The sequence below is a fragment of the Oncorhynchus nerka genome, linkage group LG7 (genome assembly GCF_034236695.1).
Source record: "Oncorhynchus nerka isolate Pitt River linkage group LG7, Oner_Uvic_2.0, whole genome shotgun sequence".
Taxonomy (NCBI): domain Eukaryota; kingdom Metazoa; phylum Chordata; class Actinopteri; order Salmoniformes; family Salmonidae; genus Oncorhynchus; species Oncorhynchus nerka.
In genome coordinates, this window is record NC_088402.1 from 55,246,547 (window position 1) to 55,267,430 (window position 20,884).

Genomic DNA, 20,884 nt, shown 5'->3' on the forward strand with positions numbered 1-20,884 from the left:
AACCAGGAGGTGAGGCCTCATTTAACACAGTAAATTCATCAGGCTTAAGCCATGTTTCAGTCAGGCCAATCACGTAAAGATTATGATCAGTGACTATAACTGCCTTTGAAGTGAGGGATCTAACATTAAGTAGCCCTATTTTAAGATGTGAGGTATCACTATCTCTTTCAATAATGGCAGGAATGGAGGAGGTCTTTATCCTAGTGAGATTGCTAAGGCGAACACCGCCATGTTTAGTTTTGCCCAACCTAGGTTGAGGCACAGACACGGTCTCAATGGGAATAGCTGAGCTGACTACACTGACTGTGCTAGTGGCAGACTCCACTAAGCTGGCAGGCTGGCTAACAGCCTGCTGCCTGGCCTGCACCCTATTTCATTGTGGAGCTAGGGGAGTTAGAGCCCTGTCTATGTTCGTAGATAGGATGAGAGCACCCCTCCAGCTAGGATGGAGTCCATCACTCCTCAACAGGCCAGGCTTGGTCCTGTTTGTGGGTGAGTCCCAGAAAGAGGGCCAATTATCTACAAATTCTATCTTTTGGGAGGGGCAGAAAACAGTTTTCAACCAGCAATTGAGTTGTGAGACTGCTGTAGAGCTCATCACTCCCCCTAACTGGGAGGGGGCCAGAGACAATTACTCGATGCCGACATATTTCTAGCTGATTTACACGCTGAAGCTATATTGCGCTTGGTGATCTCTGACTGTTTCATCCTAACATCGTTGGTGCCGACGTGGATAACAATATCTCTATACTCTCTACACTCACCAGTTTTAGCTTTAGCCAGCACCATCTTCAGATTAGCCTTAACATCGGTAGCCCTGCCCCCTGGTAAACAGTGTATGATCACTGGATGATTCGTTTTAAGTCTAATACTGCAGGTAATGGAGTCGCCAATGACTCAGGTTTTCAATTTGTCAGAGCTAATGGTGGGAAGCTTCGGCGTCTCAGACCCCGTATCGGGAGGAGTAGAGACCAGAGAAGTCTCGGCCTCTGACTCCGACTTGTTGCTTAATGGGGAAAACCGGTTGAAAGTTTCTGTCGGCTGATGAGCGACACCGGTTGAGCATTCCTACAGCATTTCCCTCCAGAAGCCTTGAGAAAGTCGTCCAGCTGCGGGGACCGTGCGAGGGGATTTATACTACTATCTATACTTACTGGTGGCACAGACGCTGTTTCATCCTTTCCTACACTGAAAGTACTCTTGCCTAACGATTGCGTGGTGGGCACTATCCTCGCCGTAAGACGATCGTTCTCCTGTATATTCAGCAGCGTCTGCAATTAGAAGGCATCATGTTAATGTTACTACTTAGCTTCGGGTGTTGGAGGTCCTGACGAACCACGTCCAGATAAAGCGTCCGGAGTGAAAAAGTTGAATGAACAAAAACGTTGAGTGAGGGAAAAACTAAAAATATAAACTGTAGTTAAAAAGTTTTAAAAATTAAGTTGTCAGGTAGTCAGGTAGCAAAGTAAGGTTGCATGACACAAACAGGTTGTCTAGCAATTTCATGTTATTTTTTTAGGAGGGGAGTTAGATGCCACAACAAGTTATATGTAGCCCACACAGAATATCAAACAAGCAAGAAACAAACAGGCAGTCAATAGCGATTTAATGTTATTTTTCATCATCATTGCAAACATTGGCTTAAGAGGAGGCAGACTCCTGGCGATATATTGCAGCATAAGTATGAAGATGACATCATCAAAACACAAATAGTTTTGCCCCAATGCAATGCGTCTTGCTTGTCCAACGGCAATATCCGTTACAAAAGACAGAGGAGGTTGTAGCCTTCATATATATTTTTTGAACGTTTGCTCAAATCGCAGCTGTTCAGAAATATTCGTCTGAGAGATAGGCCACATCATGATATCGATCAAATTGGTCGGGGCTTCAGAAGAGGGTGAGTAAAAGAGAGAAACGGGAATGTGTGTGTAAAAATAACACGTGCAGAACGTGATTCAGATCTTTAGTTTTGAGAAAAAAAAATTCAGAGGGGCGGGACAGGGGTAAAAACTCTGTACTGTAGCCTCAACCTCAAAGACATAGAGCCTACGCGAGCAATAAGAAACCATCTATTTGAGGATCAAACACAACACCAGTAAAGATAGATGGAATGATGTCTCATAGTTTTAAGAGGTTTACTTCTTAGAGTAGTACTATTGTAGGTGTTGGGACTGGGCCTCCACTCAGCCTCAACCTCAAAGACATAGAGCCTACGCGAGCAATAAGAAACCATCTATTTGAGGATCAAACACAACACCAGTAAAGATAGATGGAATGATGTCTCATAGTTTTAAGAGGTTTACTTCTTAGAGTAGTACTATTGTAGGTGTTGGGACTGGGCCTCCACTCAGTCCCATTGTTATGGGAACATCATGTCTATGTATGCCGGCCCCCCAAAATGTGTCGTAGAAGGGCGATGTCTCTCGATCGGGTGGCTGCCTGCCAATAAACAGTATGACTTTCTACTCAGAGAACCGCAGACTTAATCCCAGGGAAGTCGCGCTGTCACTCTTTTCTTTATCCACAGAAACACAGTGGAGATGTACATGGAATGTGGGAGGGATGTTCTACTCTTGTCAGATTCTTCCATGCCCTACTTGACTTCCTAACTTTCTCTCTCTTTTTTTTCCTTTTAATTTTTTAATCAAAAGATTCATATAATAGTTTTGTTTTTCTGATTTGTTTTTCAGAAGAGGGAGTGGCTCTGTCTGAACTGTCAGACCCAGCGGCTGATGTCCGGAGGACTCGGAGACCCCTCTCCTGTTCCTCATCCTTCTCCAAAGCACCAACCAATGGGATCTCCACGCCACCTGGCACCAGCCATTCAGCAGCCAGCTCAGAAGCCGCCCTTCCTGAAATCGACCAATCAGCAGCAGCAAGGGCCAAGAACGATGCAGCCGCAGCCGCAGAAGCCACAGACAGGCCTGGGGAGCGGACCTTTCGCAGTGAAGCAATCCGGGGACACAAAGGCTCCTGTCCAGCCCACACCTTCCAATGAGCCCCCAAAACAACCGAAGGCCACGGAAGAGACTATGCCAAAGTCAGAGGAGCTGGTGGAACCTGCTATAGACACCAAACTAACTCAGAAGAAGGGAGAGCCAATCACAAAAGACCTAAAGAAGTCAAGACATTATGACGTAAGTCACCTTTTAGGTCTCCTAGAAATTCATGTTGATATACAGCTGATAAAGCTTAGTTATTGTTATGTAGTAAAGCAAGATGTTTATCGAGGGACATTTAGTGGAGTTGAAATGGAATAAGGTATTGATAGTTTATTGCCACAGTACCTCAAATGATTTGAAAATGGCATCCAATCTTTTCTGTGCCTTCCCTCTTCTCCTGCACCTTGTTATTGACGTCTAGAAAAAAGCAGTGCTGACGAAGCAGGCGCCAGCCACAGCACTGATGGATTTACTCCACTCAGAGAAAAGGAATGTGTTTTTTCTCTCACTCCATTTTAGCCGTCGCCCCTCTTGAAACATAATATGCTACGATTGGTACAACCATGAATATGCATAGCCATCAAGGCCTTAGTGGTACTGAATTAGTGCTGGTGTGAATACAAAATGAAAGTGATCCACTCTAATGCCCACTGTTCTCCAATGTTCAATGTGAGCATGGGTGGAATAATATGAGGAGTAGAACATTACAAATAAGTATTTTAGAATAATCATTGCATAAGATCATCTCAGGGTTTTTCAGGTCTTTTTTTCAGGTCTTTTTCCCAGTCTGCTGTTTTGTTTTTGGCTGATTTCTTATGTCCCTCCTTAGGAGACCAAGAACAGCACTCAAGACCTGTCACGAAGTCCCCAGAGCCTGAGCGACACCGGCTACTCCTCGGATGGCATCTCCAGCTCACACAGTGAGATCACCGGCCTCATCCAGGAGGAGGAGATGAAGCTGAGCGAGAGGGGCATCAGCGGACGTGGCAGCCCCCCCAGCCCTTCCGAGATCACCAAGCTAGAGAGTTCCATGAGGCCCCTGTTGGAGTCCAAGACCCTGCCGGCCGAGGAGAGGGAGCGCGAACGGGGCCGGGGCAGGCACCACCGAGAGCAGAGGCCCCGGTCGCTCTCCATCACCCCAGAGGCCTACGACTCTGATGAGGAGCTGGAGGACATAGTGGAGGAGGAGGAGGACGGAGGGGACTGGGAGTCCAAACGGGAGCACAAGAGCAGTGCCGCTCCCAAGGACGAGAAGAAAGTGGCCGAGCCGGTGCCAATGACAGATGAGGAGTTCATGAGGAGGCAGATCATGGAGATGAGCGCAGACGAGGACAACGAAGAAGAGGAGGACATGGAGGAGGAGGACGAGGAGGACGAAGGCTACGGCTACCAAAAACCGAAAAAGACACACAAGCACATCTCGGAGTCAATGAAAGAGAAACGCCGCCTATCTCACCACTCCAGCAGCTTCGAGGAGGAGACCAAAAGCTCCAGTGACATCTACAAAGGTTCTGCGGAGGAAGGAGAGGAGGGGGGCCTGGGGGGCCTGCGCCGCTTCAAGACCATTGAGCTCAACAACACCAACAGCTACAGCCATGACATGGAGCTCAACAATGAAAATGACCTCAGTCTGGACCGAGAGCCCGAGCTAGAGATGGAGAGCCTGACGGGATCTCCTGAGGAGCGCTCCAGGGGAGAGTACTCCTCCACCCTGCCACCCACCACCTCCAGCTATAACTCTGGCACCTCACCCACCTCCATCTCCTCCATGGAGGACGACAGTGACAGCAGTCCCAGCCGCAGACAGAGACTGGAGGACGCCAAGCAGCAGAGGAAAGCCCGGCACCGCTCCCATGGCTCCCTGCTGCCCACCATCGAGGACTCCTCTGAGGAGGATGAGCTGAGGGAGGAGGAGGAGCTGCTGCGGGAGCAGGAGAAGATGAGGGACCTGGAGCAACAGAGGATCCGCAGCACGGCCAGGAAGACCAAAAGAGACAAAGAGGAGCTGAGGGCCCAGAGACGCAGGGAGAGATCCAAGACGCCCCCCAGCAACCTCTCCCCCATCGAGGATGCCTCCCCTACTGAGGAGCTGCGACAGGCTGCAGAGATGGAGGAGCTCCACCGATCCTCTGCCTCAGAATACTCCCCCCAGAGCCTGGACTCAGAGGCTGAGGGATACGAGTCTAAACTCTACAAGTCTGGAAGTGAATATAACCTGCCCACGTTCATGTCTCTGTACTCTCCGACCGAGAAGTCATTGACGACCACGACGATCACTGCTCCCTCCAGCAGCAAGCCCCTGAAGAGTGCTGAGGAGGTGTATGAGGAAATGATGAGGAAAGCTGAGTTGCTGCAGAAACAACAGAAACCGCAGCAGCATCAGAAACAACAGAAACTGCAGCAGCAACAAGGGAGACACAACAGTACATACAAGGATGACAAAAACGGCCAACAGTATGAAGATGAGTATGAGTATAAGCAGGCAGAGACTGGCTATGAAAACGAAGCAGCAGAGACAGGAGACATCTACGAAGAGATCCGCCAGACCTCCCAGAACATCACTAAGATGCACCAGTCCTCCGCCCTGGAGTTACAGCAGCAGGCAGACGACCAGGTGGAAGTAGACAACAGTACCTATCCAGATAAGCAGCTTTTAGATACTGGGTCAGCCTTCACTAAGCTGCTTGAGCAGACCAATGACCTATTGACTCCTGGCACCAGCCCCACTCAGCTCTCTGCACCTGTGTCCTTCTCTGAGACCGGAGGAAGGATCCCTGATGTACGGGTGACACAACACTACTCAAAAGGGATGAAGAGCCAGACGGGTAAAAATGGCATCACTCCAGTGGCGGTCGTCACCACAATAGCCGCCTACGGGGTTTATTCCCGGGATGCAGTGACCATCTCCCAGACCAGCGTTAGTCAAACGATGACTACCACCCAATCCACCATGTATGGTCGGCAAACTGGAGGTCCCACCACTTCAACCACAACCGTCTCAAATGTGTGCAGCAAGATAGCGGAGATAACACAGGCATACAGCCAGAGAGAAGTGGTTGCGAGGAGCGTGGGGGAGAACCGAGGGGTCCAAGTCAGAGACAGTGCAACATCTTCAGAGCACGTCATAGAGACCCGCTCGCCAAAGATGTCTTCATACTACAAGAGCTCCAGCCCCCCTCTGTCTCCCTCCGCATCGCCCACTGAGAGCCTAAGTCGCTCCCCCTCCAGGAGGGTCGAGATCTCCACCCAGACGTTCAGCCCAGGCATAGTGGCTCCGTCGGCTGGCTCAGGGCCCACCTCCCCAGTGATGGTCCAGGGGACCCAGACATCTCACAGAGTCGTATCCCCACGTCTTTTCAGACAGCAATCCTCCCAGGACTCCCACTACATGGACACCGAGCACACAAGCCCTGCCAAACCAGTGACGGTCAACACGGCCACCTCACCTTTATCCTCGCCCACCAGATTCTGCCGACAGTTGACATTAGATGGCTACTCTCCACAGGCCAGTCCGCCAGACAGCCCTCCATACAACCAGTCTCCTCACCGCAGCTTCTATAGGATGCAGAAGGTGGACAAGGTCAATGTTGGCACCAGCATGGTCACCACAGCTAGCACCTACAGCCGTGGTTCGATGTCTATGGACAACATCTCTCTCTGCAGGATCTCCACTGTCCCAGGGACCTCGAGAGTGGAGCAGGGCCAGATGATCTATGGTGGGAGCGTGGTGGATCTGAGAACAGTGGATCAGAGAACAGCCACTATACCAGCTCCCATCATCATGACTGACCACGGCATGGATCTTACGTCTCTGGCCACAGAAACACGCAAATACACCAGTGGGCACGAGGGGAGCCACCCTTCCACCATCATTCAGCCTCTCATAATGAACCTGAACACCCAGCAGCACCCCCATGTGATGGTATCAACCGCAACCACGGTGAGCATCACGGTGGCCGCCTCCATGTTCATATCACAGCCCCAACAGCCCATGGTCTACGGGGACCCTTTACAAAACAGAGTGGACCTGGGCCAGGGTTTGGGCTCAGCCATGTGCCTGTCACAGAACAAACCACCACCCACTGACCCATCCATCCCCAAGATTGACGCCAAGCTGGAGGACCTGAGCATCCAGCAGCAGCAGCTAATGGAGCAGCAGCAGAAGCTTCAACAGCAGCAGCAGCTCTTGGAGCAGCAGCTCCAGCAACACCATCAGATGCAGCAGCAGTCCTCCTTAGGTCGGTACAACCTACCAGGCCAGATGACTCTGCTCAAAAAGGACCTTCTGGTCAGCCAAACCAGCAACTCCCCAGCCGTGGTCAGTGCTATATCCTCCGCCGTCGCCCCTGACATCTACAGCACTGGAGGTCCCCTGGAGCTGAAGAGCAAGCCAATCCCGGCAGGTGTGATGAACCTGGCAGGCGGTGGGCCTCATGGTATGATGGTCCAGATGAATGGAGCCCCACAGGGAGGACCAGTGACCCAGCTGGTGAAGACAGAAATGAGCCAGGATGCCATGGACCTCACAGGGGGGCAGATCAAAGCTGAGAACCAACCGGCCTGCTGTGATGTAGTGTACCGCCTCCCATTCGGAGGTAGCTGTGTTGGTGGTCCGTTCTCCCAGAAGCAAAATGTTGATGAGACAGTGGCCACTCAAGAGCCAAGACCACCCTCTGCGCCACCACTCTCCTACGAGTCGGACCAGGAGGGCCAGTATCAGGATATTTCTATGGACGGGCGTAAAGCCTACACACTACCGTACCCTGGGCGGCTACAGCCCTCGATGTCTGACACCAACCTAGCAGAGGTCGGACTCCAGTCCTACCACTCCAAGATGGACCCACACATCACGGCCTCTGGAGAGCTGGCCGTGGACCTCAGCACCATGAAGCATGCCTATGAGGGAGGCTTCCTGGGACTGGGCATGCAGTACGGCTCCTACACTGACCTACGCCATGGGGGTGACCTCACTGCTACTGCCCTGCCCATACGCAGATTCAACTCCCTGTCAAACATTAGCTCAGACTACGGCTACTCGCCCCGAGACCTCGCTAACTTCCAGGAGTCCAACCTGGCCCAGTACAGTGCCACCACTGCCAGAGAGATCAGCCGAATGTGCGCTGCCCTCAACTTAATGGACCGCTATGGGAGCAATCCGGAGCTTGTGCAGTACGGTGTAGGAAGGGGAACAGGTCCAGGTGGCAGACTTAACTCTATGAGACAAAATATGCTCTACGGACCTGATGGGAAGCCAATCTCTCAAACCCAAGCGCTCACCAACATGATCAATGCCAGGCAAGCCAGCCTCCGAGCCATGTACCCGTCTGCCATGAGGTCTGCTGATGGAATGACCTACTCCACCATCAACACGCCCATCGCATCCACCTTGCCAATCACTACCCAGCCTGCCTCAGTGCTGTGCCCACTACTGAGGGGAGTGTACAGGCCTTTACCCACTGCCAACATGACACCCGTGCCTCTGGCCAGCCTCACCAGGATGCCTGTGAACCCAAGGATGCCTTTGTCTGGGCAGGCTCCATACCGTTATCCGGCTCCCAACATCTTCCCATTCACCACGTCGGCCTCTGTGAGCATGCCTGCTGCTATCACCACCACCCAGGATGCCCCAGTCTACCTAGGGAAGCCCTCTGTGAAATCAGGTGCATCTGATCCATCATCTCAACCTCTCTTTGCCCATACATCAGCCCCGGTCAACTTGCCAACAGAGCCCCAGCAGCAACCCATGAACCTGACCCAGGCTCACCTCCACACTCAGGCCACAGGGCAGCCCCGGGTCCAGCCTCAGAACCAACCTCCAGCCCAGCCCCACCACATGCAACCTCAATCCCATCCTCAGAGCCAGCCTCCACCCCAGAGCCAGCCCCCTCCAGCCCACATTTACCCTCCAACACAAAGCTACACTGGGCCCCAGAGCAACACCCAGCCCCCTCCGTCTGGCCCACCCTCCAGCAGCCCAGTCAACACTGCGACGGAGACGGAGGAAAGGATGCAGCGCCAGCATGAGCAGCTGTTGCAAATGGAGCGGGAGCGTGTGGAGCTGGAGAAGCTGCGTCAGCTACGTCTGCAGGAGGAGCTGGAGAGGGAGCGCATGGAGCTGCAGCGGCACCGCGAGAAGGAGCAGATGCTAGTGCACAGGGAGATTCAGGAGCTTCAGACCATCAAGGAGCAGGTCCTGCAGCAGCAGCAGGCTGAGAGGGAGAGCCAGCTGGTGATGCAGAAGGAGCAGTTGGCCCAGCAGAAAGCCCAGCTCGACCAGATACAGTCGCTGCAGCAGCAGCTTCAGCAGCAGCTCGAGGAGCAGAGGAGGCAGAAGACTGCTGCAGCTGCTGCTGCTGCAGCCGCCGCAGCCGCTCAGGTGGACCAGAACGGCCAGACCCTGCTGCCCTATGGAGATCAAGTGGGCTTCATTTCCTTGCCCAACTCCTCCTCGGACATGTGTCTAAGGAACAATGAAGAGCATATAGAGACCAGAACCAACATGAAGAGGCAGAACTCCACCTCCATGCCCCGGCTGAGGGACGGAATGGAGGGCGAGAGCATCCAGTTCTATGGAGCACGGAGGATCGTGGATAGCTGTGTCCAGACAGACGAAGAGGATGGCGAGGAGAGGTACATCATGTCCCGGCGCAGACGCAACAGGCGCAGTGTAGACTGCAGTGTCCAAACCGATGATGATGAGGAGAAAGTGGAGTGGGAGCAGCCTGTGAGGCGCAGGCGCTCTCGCTTCTCTAAGCACTCGGATCCCGGGGCCGAAAACAAGACAGACACAGCCTCCAAGACAGCCGCCTCATCCAGCATCGCCATCCAGACCATTCGAGATAGCTCCTGTCAGACCGAAACAAACCAACTGGGGAAGGTGTCCCCGGCTATCCACGTCACCGTGCCAGACCCGAACAAAGTCGAGATTATCCACTACATCTCAGGCCCTGAGAGGACCCAGAAGGGCCAAAGCCTAGCCTGCCAAACAGACGTTGAGGCCCAGTCTCAGGGCGTGGTGGTGCCTCAGCTCAGCGTGCCCACCACCGTCAGCCCCTACTCCACAAGCATCCAGCTGGTGGGGTCCGCCGACCCGCGCCAGCAGCAGAACAGGAGGAGGCCAGACCCCCTAGAGATCAGCTACCAGACCCAGCCAATGAACCACCTCCACAATGAGTCCCTCTCCAGCCTGATCCGTCAGCCCCCCAAGTCCCCCCAGGTGCTCTACTCCCCTGTTTCCCCCGTATCCCCCCACCGCCTCTTGGAGACGTCCCTCTCCAGCAGCGGGCTGAACAAGGCCCACGTCACCCCCAGCAGAAAGCCTACACGGTCGAGTCACCCCAGCGCCACCCCAGCATGCCCCGGCCCATTAAGAGCACACAGAGGTCCATGTCGGACCCCAAGCCCCTAAGCCCCACTACAGATGAGACAACCAAGGCCAGGCTAAACCTGTACCAGCAGCAAGCTCTTCAGAGCCAGGTAGGTCATAAGGTCAATCCTTTGATCCTCAACAGCTATTTCTGTACACATGCAGAGACCGAAAGACTCAAATCGCAAGATGACATGGACAGTTGTCTTTTTACTGTTAAGTACTGTATGCATTCTACTGTACTATGTATCAAATTGGCAGCATAATATTAAAATATGGCCCCATAAACATACAGTGCAGTACCATGTGATGCTACACTCTTAGAATTAGTGGTGACTCGAGGAACTCTCACGTGTCTAGATCATTCCACAGAGGACCGAATGTCTGTTTTCATTTACATTTACATTTAAGTCATTTAGCAGACGCTCTTATCCAGAGCGACTTACAAATTGGTGCATTCACCTTATGACATCCAGTGGAGCAGCCACTTTACAATAGTGCATCTAAATCTTTTAAGGGGGTGAGAAGGATTACCTTATCCTATCCTAGGTATTCCTTAAAGAGGTGGGGTTTCAGGTGTCTCTGGAAGGTGGTGATTGACTCCGCTGTCCTGGCGTCGTGAGGGAGTTTGTTCCACCATTGGGGGGCCAGAGCAGCGAACAGTTTTGACTGGGCTGAGCGGGAACTGTACTTCCTCAGTGGTAGGGAGGCGAGCAGGCCAGAGGTGGATGAACGCAGTGCCCTTGTTTGGGTGTAGGGCCTGATCAGAGCCTGGAGGTACTGAGGTGCCGTTCCCCTCACAGCTCTGTAGGCAAGCACCATGGTCTTGTAGCGGATGCGAGCTTCAACTGGAAGCCAGTGGAGAGAGCGGAGGAGCGGGGTGACGTGAGAGAACTTGGGAAGGTTGAACACCAGACGGGCTGCGGCGTTCTGGATGAGTTGTAGGGGTTTAATGGCACAGGCAGGGAGCCCAGCCAACAGCGAGTTGCAGTAATCCAGACGGGAGATGACAAGTGCCTGGATTAGGACCTGCGCCGCTTCCTGTGTGAGGCAGGGTCGTACTCTGCGGATGTTGTAGAGCATGAACCTACAGGAACGGGCCACCACCTTGATGTTAGTTGAGAACGACAGGGTGTTGTCCAGGATCACGCCAAGGTTCTTAGCGCTCTGGGAGGAGGACACAGTGGAGTTGTCAACCGAGTTGTCAACTCCTCTCTTGTACTTGATAGATGAATTAAGGTCACTCATTAGTAAAGAACTCCTCTCACCTGGTTGTCTAGGTCTTAATTAAAAGGAAAACCCAAAAACCCAGCAGCCACTAGGTTCTCCATGGAATGAGTTTGACACCACTGCTTTAATGTTTCAATGTAATGTTCCTGGAGGAACCCTGGACTGGAGGAACCCTGGACTAGAGGAGTGGCTTAGTAAGGGCGTGGCTTTCAGATAGATCTTTTTTAGGCCACCCGTGGAAGTAAATGTAATTCCTGTTAATCTGTTCTGTTGTATTGTCCTCACATGTTAAGGTTGAACATTGACAATTTTGTAGCTTCAACGAGGCTTACAGTGGTGTATAAGTTCCTCAAGAGCGTGTGCAAATCCCAAAACTGGAATAGTTACCATTTTATTACTATATGTAATCAGTAATGTTAATATTGTAATAGAATATGTAATATGCATAAATATTCAAGAAACATTTTAATTTACAGTGTACAAACTTAACTTCATGAACAGGAATTACATTTACTCACACGGGTGGCCCAAAATAGCTATGTGAAAGCCACGCCTTCAATCTTCTGATAGTCTGCCACCTCTATAATATATATTTAAAAAGGCTCTAAAATGAACCCCTCTCGTCACAAAAAGGTTCCGGTTTGATCCTTTACATAGGGGTTCCTCGAGGAACCTTTTTCCACTGGAAAGGTTCGCGGAGAGGCAATTTCTAGAACCCCGAAAGGTTCTTCCAGGCTCCTTTACTTCTAAGAGTGTATACTCAACATAAAACAACACAACTTACACACAGTTACACTGTGAACGTCATCATAGGCAAATGCTGTCAATAATATCTCCATTCATCTAAAACGAACTCCAGCTGTTTGTTACACTTGCTAAGGTGGCAAATTTCGGATTGATGTTTGTCCCCCCTATATACAGATTGAAACAATTCCGAAATTTAAGTGACCGTCTATCGTATTTGGGAACAATGCTTTCTTTGTTAATTATTTTTCACACAAGAAAATACTAAATAATATGATGAGTTTAAAAGGCAACTGGAAAGAGCAGGAGAAGTTTATCAAAAACCCAGAGAGGCTAAGGCACCTCCCTCTATTTATAGAATAAAAAGTATCCTGATATTTAAGACTAACAAACAAATAATTGGAGATTTGCACAAAGAACAAGGTAAACTTCATGATTTGGGGTGGGGGGGGGAGAGAGAAAAAAGACATTCAAGTAAAACGCATAATCAAAATAAGTGACTGATAGGCAGGAAATTATTCATTTTTGTATTTGAAGGAGTTGTTGAAGGAGCTGATATGGTATTTGAGGTGGTCAAGGAGACTGTTAAAAAAACTGACCTCTGTAGGTGATGGAGAATTGACCTAATCTTGTATGGGAATAAAGGGGTGTGGAGATCTGTGGCAGTTCTTGTAGAGTAATGATAAACCTGTGTTTTGAATTTGAATAGCATTTGATAATAAACAGGGAGTAGATTCATTTTGAATTGGATGACAAACAACAGACTTGAAGTTGGTTGATTTCATAAATATAGAGGATTTGAAGACAATTTAAGAGCGGAGAGGAATTTATTTTATACCCTACTCATAGATTATGCTAGAATTGCTGAAGAGAAGTGCATGATTGTAAAACATTTGCTGAGGTTTATGTAGAGCTGCTATTGTGGGAGCATCTTTATGAAATGGTCCTAGTTCATTAAACATTCATGTTGCTGACAGATACTGGGGCTATCTTCCCAGAGCTTTCTTGAGACTATTGCTGTGATTCATTTGACTCCCAATGGAATCTAAATTGAATTACCACTACGTTTGATTCTTTCCCCACTTAGTGCTGCATGCACAGTTGTGGCATGGCTGAGGATGTTACATAATAGAGAAATGTTCGTGGAAATGTTCAATTATAGACATTTGTACTGTTATGTAACTGTAGCAATGCCATTTAAAGCAAAAAAAACACACAAAAAAGCAAAAATATTGATACAGTATTTATCAAGTTTCAGTTTACAGCAATTTGTTTATTGCTTTTCTCTTTTGCACAGGCACATTAAGTAATGTAATGTGTAATCACACTTTAAGAATGTACCTTGTTTTTCGTATCGTCCTTGAGGAACAATACATATCTCTGTCACGTGTGATGCTCTATTGTGCAAGCACTTTCCCAAACCCCTGCTCTCATGGCCCTGCCCCCTGTCTCCCTGCAGCTGGCCGCCCTGCAGCAGAGTGCCCTGAGGAAGGTGAAGAGGACCCTGCCCAGCCCCCCTCCAGAGGAAAGCCACCTCCCCATCATCACACCGGCGCTCCCCCAGATGTACATGCCGTCCGTGCCCTCCCTGAGGGCCGGAACCAGGCCAGGTCTGGCAGCCAAAGCCAGCCTGCTGAAGGACCTCACCCACGAGTTGAAGGCTGTGGAGCAGGAGTCCACCAAGCTTCGCAAGCAGCAGCAGGAGCTGGAGGAGGAGGAGAAGGAGATTGATGCCAAGCTGCGATACCTAGAGCTGGGCATCCATCAGCGCAAGGAGACCCTGGTGAAGGAGAGGGAGAGGAGGGATATGGCCTATCTGCGCTGCATGGGCGACCCGCGAGACTACATGTCAGACAGCGAGCTGAATAACCTGCGGCTGGTGGCCGCTGTAGCTTCCTACGAGAGCAACGGGGTGCTGACCAGACCCAGCACAGCACCAATGAGCCAGTTCACCAGCGACTTCAACACAGCCGCCCAGTTTCCTCCCACCTCCTCCTTCGTCTCCTACCAGTCCTACCACACCCTGAGCCAGCCAGCTCCAGCTCCAGCTCCCCAGCCCGGCACCCCTTACCAGACTGCAGCCTTCAACCAGCCCCCCTACCCTTCAGTGTCCCAGGCAGCGGCTCTCCCCCAGCCCACCCCCCTGCAGACCCAACATCCTCCCCCATCCTACCAGACCCATTCCTTCTCCTCCCACACATTCCCACAGAGCCATCCCCCTACCCGACAGAGCAGGGTGTGCACCCACTGCCTCAGCAACAGCCACAGCCTAGCCACCAGGGATTCCAGCATGCCCAGCCTGGCCAACCTCCCTACCCCACCCACACCTCTCCATACCCCAGTCAGGTGTCCTACCCAGCTGGCCCTGGGCAGATCACTCCCTACCAGCCCCAGGTAGACATCCTCACTGTCCACCAGAGACCGAGACAGACCTCGCTGGCTGACCTGGAGCATAAGATGCCCACCAATTATGAGGTTGTAAGCAACCCCACTGTAGGGGTGATCACCACGGCCCAAGACACCATCTACTCCTCCTCCAGTGGGGCACCCCCATACGGACAGTATACTGGTGGTACCACCATGGTCAACACTTATGGGCCATACTCTACGGCAGTCTCCAGTACATATGGCCAGTACACCACGACAGTATCCAACACATACGGGCAGCAGTACACTTCCACCCCGGCCAGTACGTATGGCCAGTATACCACCACCACAGCTAACACCTATGGCTACACCACCACTACAGCCAGCTCCTACGGCCAATACACTGCGACAGTGGCCAACAGCTATGGCCATGGCACTCCATCTGACCGTCTGCACTCAGTTGACAGCCCCTCTACCTACGCACAGGACGGTCTCTATGGTCCCGCAAGCCTGGAGCAGAATGTCCCAAGGAACTACGTCATGTGCGATGACATCAGCGAGCTGACCAAGGAGGGCCTGGGCGGCACAGTGGACATGCACCGGAGCGACGGCCACGGTGGACGCTACGCAGGGGAGAGCGGTCCGGCGAGAGGAGGAAGCTCCTACGGCAGGCCGGAGGACGAGCTGACCAGGGAGGAAGACCTGTATGAGCACCACAGCAGGGGTAAGAGCAGTTACCACCCACGAGGGTCAGACACATACGGCCGAGTAGTGGGCAGCAGCAGCACTAGCATGGGTGGGGGGTCCTCCTATTACTATGACGACTACACCAAACATGGTGCACAGCGCCCCGGTGTCCAGAAGCATGCCTCCAAGAGCCTGGCTCCGGCCGTCATGTCCTCCAAGCGCAGCAAGCACCGCAAGCAAGGCGAGGAGCAGAAGATCTCCAAGTTCTCCCCCATCGAGGAAGCACGCGACGTGGAGGCAGACCTGGCCTCCTACGCCGCGAGCACGTCGGGCGGCGGCAGCTTCAGCGTGGCGTCGCGGGCCAGGAAGCTGCAGGACGACATGGCCCACGGCCTGAGGAAGAGCGCCTACGAGCAGAAGAGATACTCCTATCCGGAGGAGCGCATGTACTACACCTCAGGCCGTTCGCGCTCCACGGGCTACGGCATGGACAAGATCTCGTCCCGGGACTACGCCGGCTACCGCAGCCGCTCCTACGAGAGAGATGGGGACAAGGAGCGCTCATCGTACAGGGCGAGCTATAGCCGGGGCAGACCCCCCATGCGCTCTCAGTATTCTTCGGAGGAGAGCCCTCTCAGCCCCATGGGTGTTCATGTGAGGGCCTCCTCCCTGGGCCCAGAGCTGTACGACAGCCGTAGTAGTCAGTATTATGGCCAGTACGACTACAGCCACTCCATGCCTGACGTGCAGGATCACATGAGAGACTTGCCCCGGACACACGTCTACAAGCCCGACAATTCTTACATTATAGACGATATGCATTGCGCTGTTTCGGACAGTGAAGGTAAATGAGTGCTGAATGCCAGTCTCTGCCCACGAATAAACATCCCCCACCCAACCAAAGATAAGGCTAGATGAGAGAAAGAGAGAGAGTTGCATGCTGTGCTGGTTTTGTGTCTCAAGGCGTATTCTGGCTGCTCACGTCCCGACTGACTGACTGTCTGTGCTGTCTGCATGAGCAGCCACGTCCAATTTCTTCACTTAGTTCGTCAACTTTCTTTTCACTTGCATGTTATTCTGAGAGATGCACAACTTTTTTTCACACAAAACCGTCGTCTTGTCAAAGTTGTTTCATTTACTTGTTGTGATTAACTTATTTTGTGATTTTTTTGCATCAGTGTTTTACATTTGTTTTCTTGTTTTATGTGTGTCTTGTTTTTGCATTATGCATGGGTGTAAATCTTGACTTCTCTTTAGTTTTTTCCTTTCTCTTTCTATTCTCGCCTTCCTGTTCTTCTTTTGCATGGCCTCAGTCTGCATGCCTCTGTCGCCGTCAGACTTGGAGATTGACTGTGATCTACTCTTGGTTTCCAAAGCCTACCATCTTGGCCAGGAAGAGACGGACTGGTTTGAGAAGCCCAGGGACCTGCGCTCTAGCTCCCGCCACTATGGCAGTGGTGGCCACTCCTCGTCCGGCCGTAGCCGCCACGTCAAGCACACCTACCATGACTATGACGAGCCCCCAGAGGAGGACCTGTGGCCCCAGGACGAGTACGGCCACAGCCGCCAATCTTCCACCTCGCGAGACCATCGCCACCACGGCAGCACCAGTTCTGGGAGACACTCCGCCTCGTCCCGCCACTCGGACGAACCGCGCACCTCGCGCTCCTCCAAGGGCCACCCCAAAGACCCGTCCATGCGCCACGACTCCCGCCAGATGTCCTCATCAGGGAAGAGGGGTGACCCGCGCTCCCAGGGGGGGTATCACTCATCGGACTACTCCAGGGACCCGTCGGGCCACCACCACAGCCAGGGCCGCTCCTCCAAGTCCTCATCCTCGCACGATGGGCGGACTTCCTCCAGGAAGCAGCAAGAACTCCAGGGTCACCCTCCTTCCTCCTCCAGGGGCCAGGGCAGCTCTGGCCGTGTGCCAGGATCCACCGGTGGGCCCCCGGGCTCTAGAGGACAGGGTCCTACCTCCCAGCAGGACGGGCTGCAGCAAGGCCAACGCACCCAGCTGCAGCAGCAGCCCCAGACCTTGGCGGCACGACAGACAGGCACCACCCCTGCAGGCACCACTCCTGGGGGCCAGCAGCCTCTGGGCCTGGCCCAAGCCCAGCAGGGTCTACAGGCCAAGCCTGGTCAGCTTGGTCCTGGTCAAGCCGGTCGCCAGCCACAGGCAGGAGGCCCACTGGGGCAACTGCCACTAACTGCGGTGAGTACAGGATTGTGACATAGTGCATTGCAAGTGTGGTTACAAACAATCAGTGACTCTGGATTGAAAGTGTCATGATTATTCAAATCTACCATCTACATGAGAATCACTGTAAATGTGTGTAGAGTATTATTTCACGCGTTGAGGCGGCTTTAGAGGTCTCTGGTGGCATCTCTCCCTCTCATCTCTTTCTTGCCTCTTTTTCGTCTGTCTCCCTCCTCCTTTTCCTCTCTCTTCCACCTCCCCTCTCTCTCATTCTCTCTCCATCTCCCTCTCTACTGCCTCTCTCTCTGTCTGATAAGGCCTAGCACATCATTGTGAGAAGAGGTTTTATTTAAATGTGTGTGAAATCCTGTTGGCAGACCTTATCTGGTCTTGTGATTAGCACTGTGGCTGTAGATAGTAGCAGTGTAACAGCCTCTGTCTAGTCCACAGATGGAGGAGAGAGATTCATCCCCCAAAATGTCTTCCACTGCAAATCATTCCCTGTCCTCCCGTTACCGTTTGTTTTCTTATGTCTCTGAATACATCAACATGTTTATAATATACAGAACTATACAACATGCAAACGATTTTTGGCTATGTGTTGTGTTTTGCATCTAATCCTGTACTCTAGGCCATAGAGAACCTGAATTATAGGAATTATAGGATCTCTGTGCTATAGCCTATACTGATAACGTAAAATGAAATATTCCATATTGTGGATGATCATCAGTCTTATGTGCAGACTGAGATATGGTTCTGAAAGATGGTTCTATGCTCCAAATAGAAATACAGTTGTTAGAGAATCATATACATTCAATCACATTCATCCCGTACCACATTCAATTGAACTGTCATGGCGCCTGTTCTCTCTGAAAGGCCCGATGAGTGATTTAACATCATTTATTCAAAATGCTAATTGAGGGTTGAAATGAATGGAATGTATCCGTTTGCTGGGTAAAGTGAATGCAAAACCTATCCTGTGTTGTTATTTGGCAAATGTAGGTGGTTTAACATGATATGAATCACATTTTTCAGTGCATCAGAACAAAATGAGCCATGTACAGTCAGTTTGCCACGTTTAACCGTGTTCCTCATCTCTTTGTCTCTGTCTCGCTCTTCCAGCAAGCACCTGTCGCAAACACACCCCCTGTGACTGCCATAGGGGCCAAAGCTGTCATAGGAGGGGCAGCCCAACCTGCAAAAACACCTCAACCCCCACTCACAGGAATAGGTAAACACCCCTGTATGCACTCAAACTGCTCCTGCTCTACCCACTGAACATTTCACTGAGAGTGATTAGTACACTTGTTCTCTCCTACACTCTAAAACATTCTGGGTTGTTGGGATGACCCAACTGCTGGGTTGAATGCATTGGGTCACTGAGTTGGCCCAGCCGCACGCCTAATAGACCACGCCTCCTGAAAATAAGGGATTACTTTTCAAAAAAGACCCAGCTGCTACGTCAACCCAGCATGAAAGTGAATAAAAACCCAACTGATGGTTGAATTAACCAATGTTCGGGTATAACCCGACTGGCTGGGTCAAAATAACCCAGCCTGTGTTCTTTCCATTATTCACCCAGCACTGGGATCCCAAATAACCCAAATTGGATTGTTTTTAACCAAGAATTTTTTTTTTGAGTGTAGGCATACATTAGTCAATCTCCCACAGACAAAACAGACAGACAGACCAACAGGAAGACAGACAGATGTACGCACGCACACACATGCACGCACGTACCCCCCCCCACACACACACACACACACACACACACTCACACTCACACTCACACACACACTCACACACACACACACACACACACACACACACACACACAGAGAGAGAGAGAAAAGAGTGTTACGTAATCAGGTATCACGGGTGTCCTGTTTAATCCCAGGCATTAATTCTGAGAAGGCTTTGGAAAGTTGATGGATATCCCTAACTTTGGAAACACAGAGGGAAAGTTCATTTCAACGTCAAGTTTCATTTGTCACATGCCCAAATATAGAGAAATGCTTAACTTGCAAGCCCTCCCCAACAGTGCAGTGTTCAATATCAAAATTGTGTAACACATTTTTTTTTCACTAAAAAAATAAGAAATATGAGAGGAAGCTATTTCCAGGGTCAGTGTCAGTACCACATGTACAATCGTGGCCAAAAGTTTTGAGAATGACATAAATATGAATTTTCACAAAGTCTGCTGCCTCAGTTTGTATGATGGCAATTTGATTACAGTGCCTTGCGAAAGTATTCGGCCCCCTTGAACTTTGCGACCTTTTGCCACATTTCAGGCTTCAAACATAAAGATATAAAACAGTATTTTTTTGTGAAGAATCAACAACAAGTGGGACACAATCATGAAGTGGAACGACATTTATTGGATATTTCAAACTTTTTTAACAAATCAAAAACTGAAAAATTGGGCGTGCAAAATTATTCAGCCCCTTTACTTTCAGTGCAGCAAACTCTCTCCAGAAGTTCAGTGAGGATCTCTGAATGATCCAATGTTGACTTAAATGACTAATGATGATAAATACAATCCACCTGTGTGTAATCAAGTCTCCGTATAAATGCACCTGCACTGTGATAGTCTCAGAGGTCCGTTAAAAGCGCAGAGAGCATCATGAAGAACAAGGAACACACCAGGCAGGTCCGAGATACTGTTGTGAAGAAGTTTAAAGCCGGATTTGGATACAAAAATATTTCCCAAGCTTTAAACATCCCAAGGAGCACTGTGCAAGCGATAATATTGAAATGGAAGGAGTATCAGACCACTGCAAATCTACCAAGACCTGGCCGTCCCTCTAAACTTTCAGCTCATACAAGGAGAAGACTGATCAGAGATGCAGCCAAGAGGCCCATGATCACTCTGGATGAACTGCAGAGATCTACAGCTGAGGTGGGAGACTCTGTCCATAGGACAACAATCAGTCGTATATTGCACAAATCTGGCCTTTATGGAAGAGTGGCAAGAAGAAAGCCATTTCTTAAAGATATCCATAAAAAGTGTCATTTAAAGTTTGCCACAAGCCACCTGGGAGACACACCAAACATTTGGAAGAAGGTGCTCTGGTCAGATGAAACCAAAATTGAACTTTTTGGCAACCATGCAAAACGTTATGTTTGGCGTAAAAGCAACACAGCTCATCACTCTGAACACACCATCCCCACTGTCAAACATGGTGGTGGCAGCATCATGGTTTGGGCCTGCTTTTCTTCAGCAGGGACAGGGAAGATGGTTAAAATTGATGGGAAGATGGATGGAGCCAAATACAGGACCATTCTGGAAGAAAACCAGATGGAGTCTGCAAAAGACCTGAGACTGGGACGGAGATTTGTCTTCCAATA

General features: G+C 50.8%; 1 protein-coding gene across 1 annotated transcript in view; it reads left to right on the top strand.

The window, feature by feature from the left end:
• The window catches only part of LOC115131984 (protein bassoon-like), a 236,843-nt gene that overhangs the window by 207,577 nt on the left and 8,382 nt on the right, over positions 1-20,884 (top strand). The window contains 7 exon segments of the mRNA XM_065020637.1: positions 2,691-3,137; positions 3,772-10,243; positions 10,246-10,418; positions 13,742-14,495; positions 14,498-16,180; positions 16,713-17,551; positions 18,659-18,767. Coding sequence (XP_064876709.1) covers positions 2,691-3,137; positions 3,772-10,243; positions 10,246-10,418; positions 13,742-14,495; positions 14,498-16,180; positions 16,713-17,551; positions 18,659-18,767 — 10,477 coding nt within the window.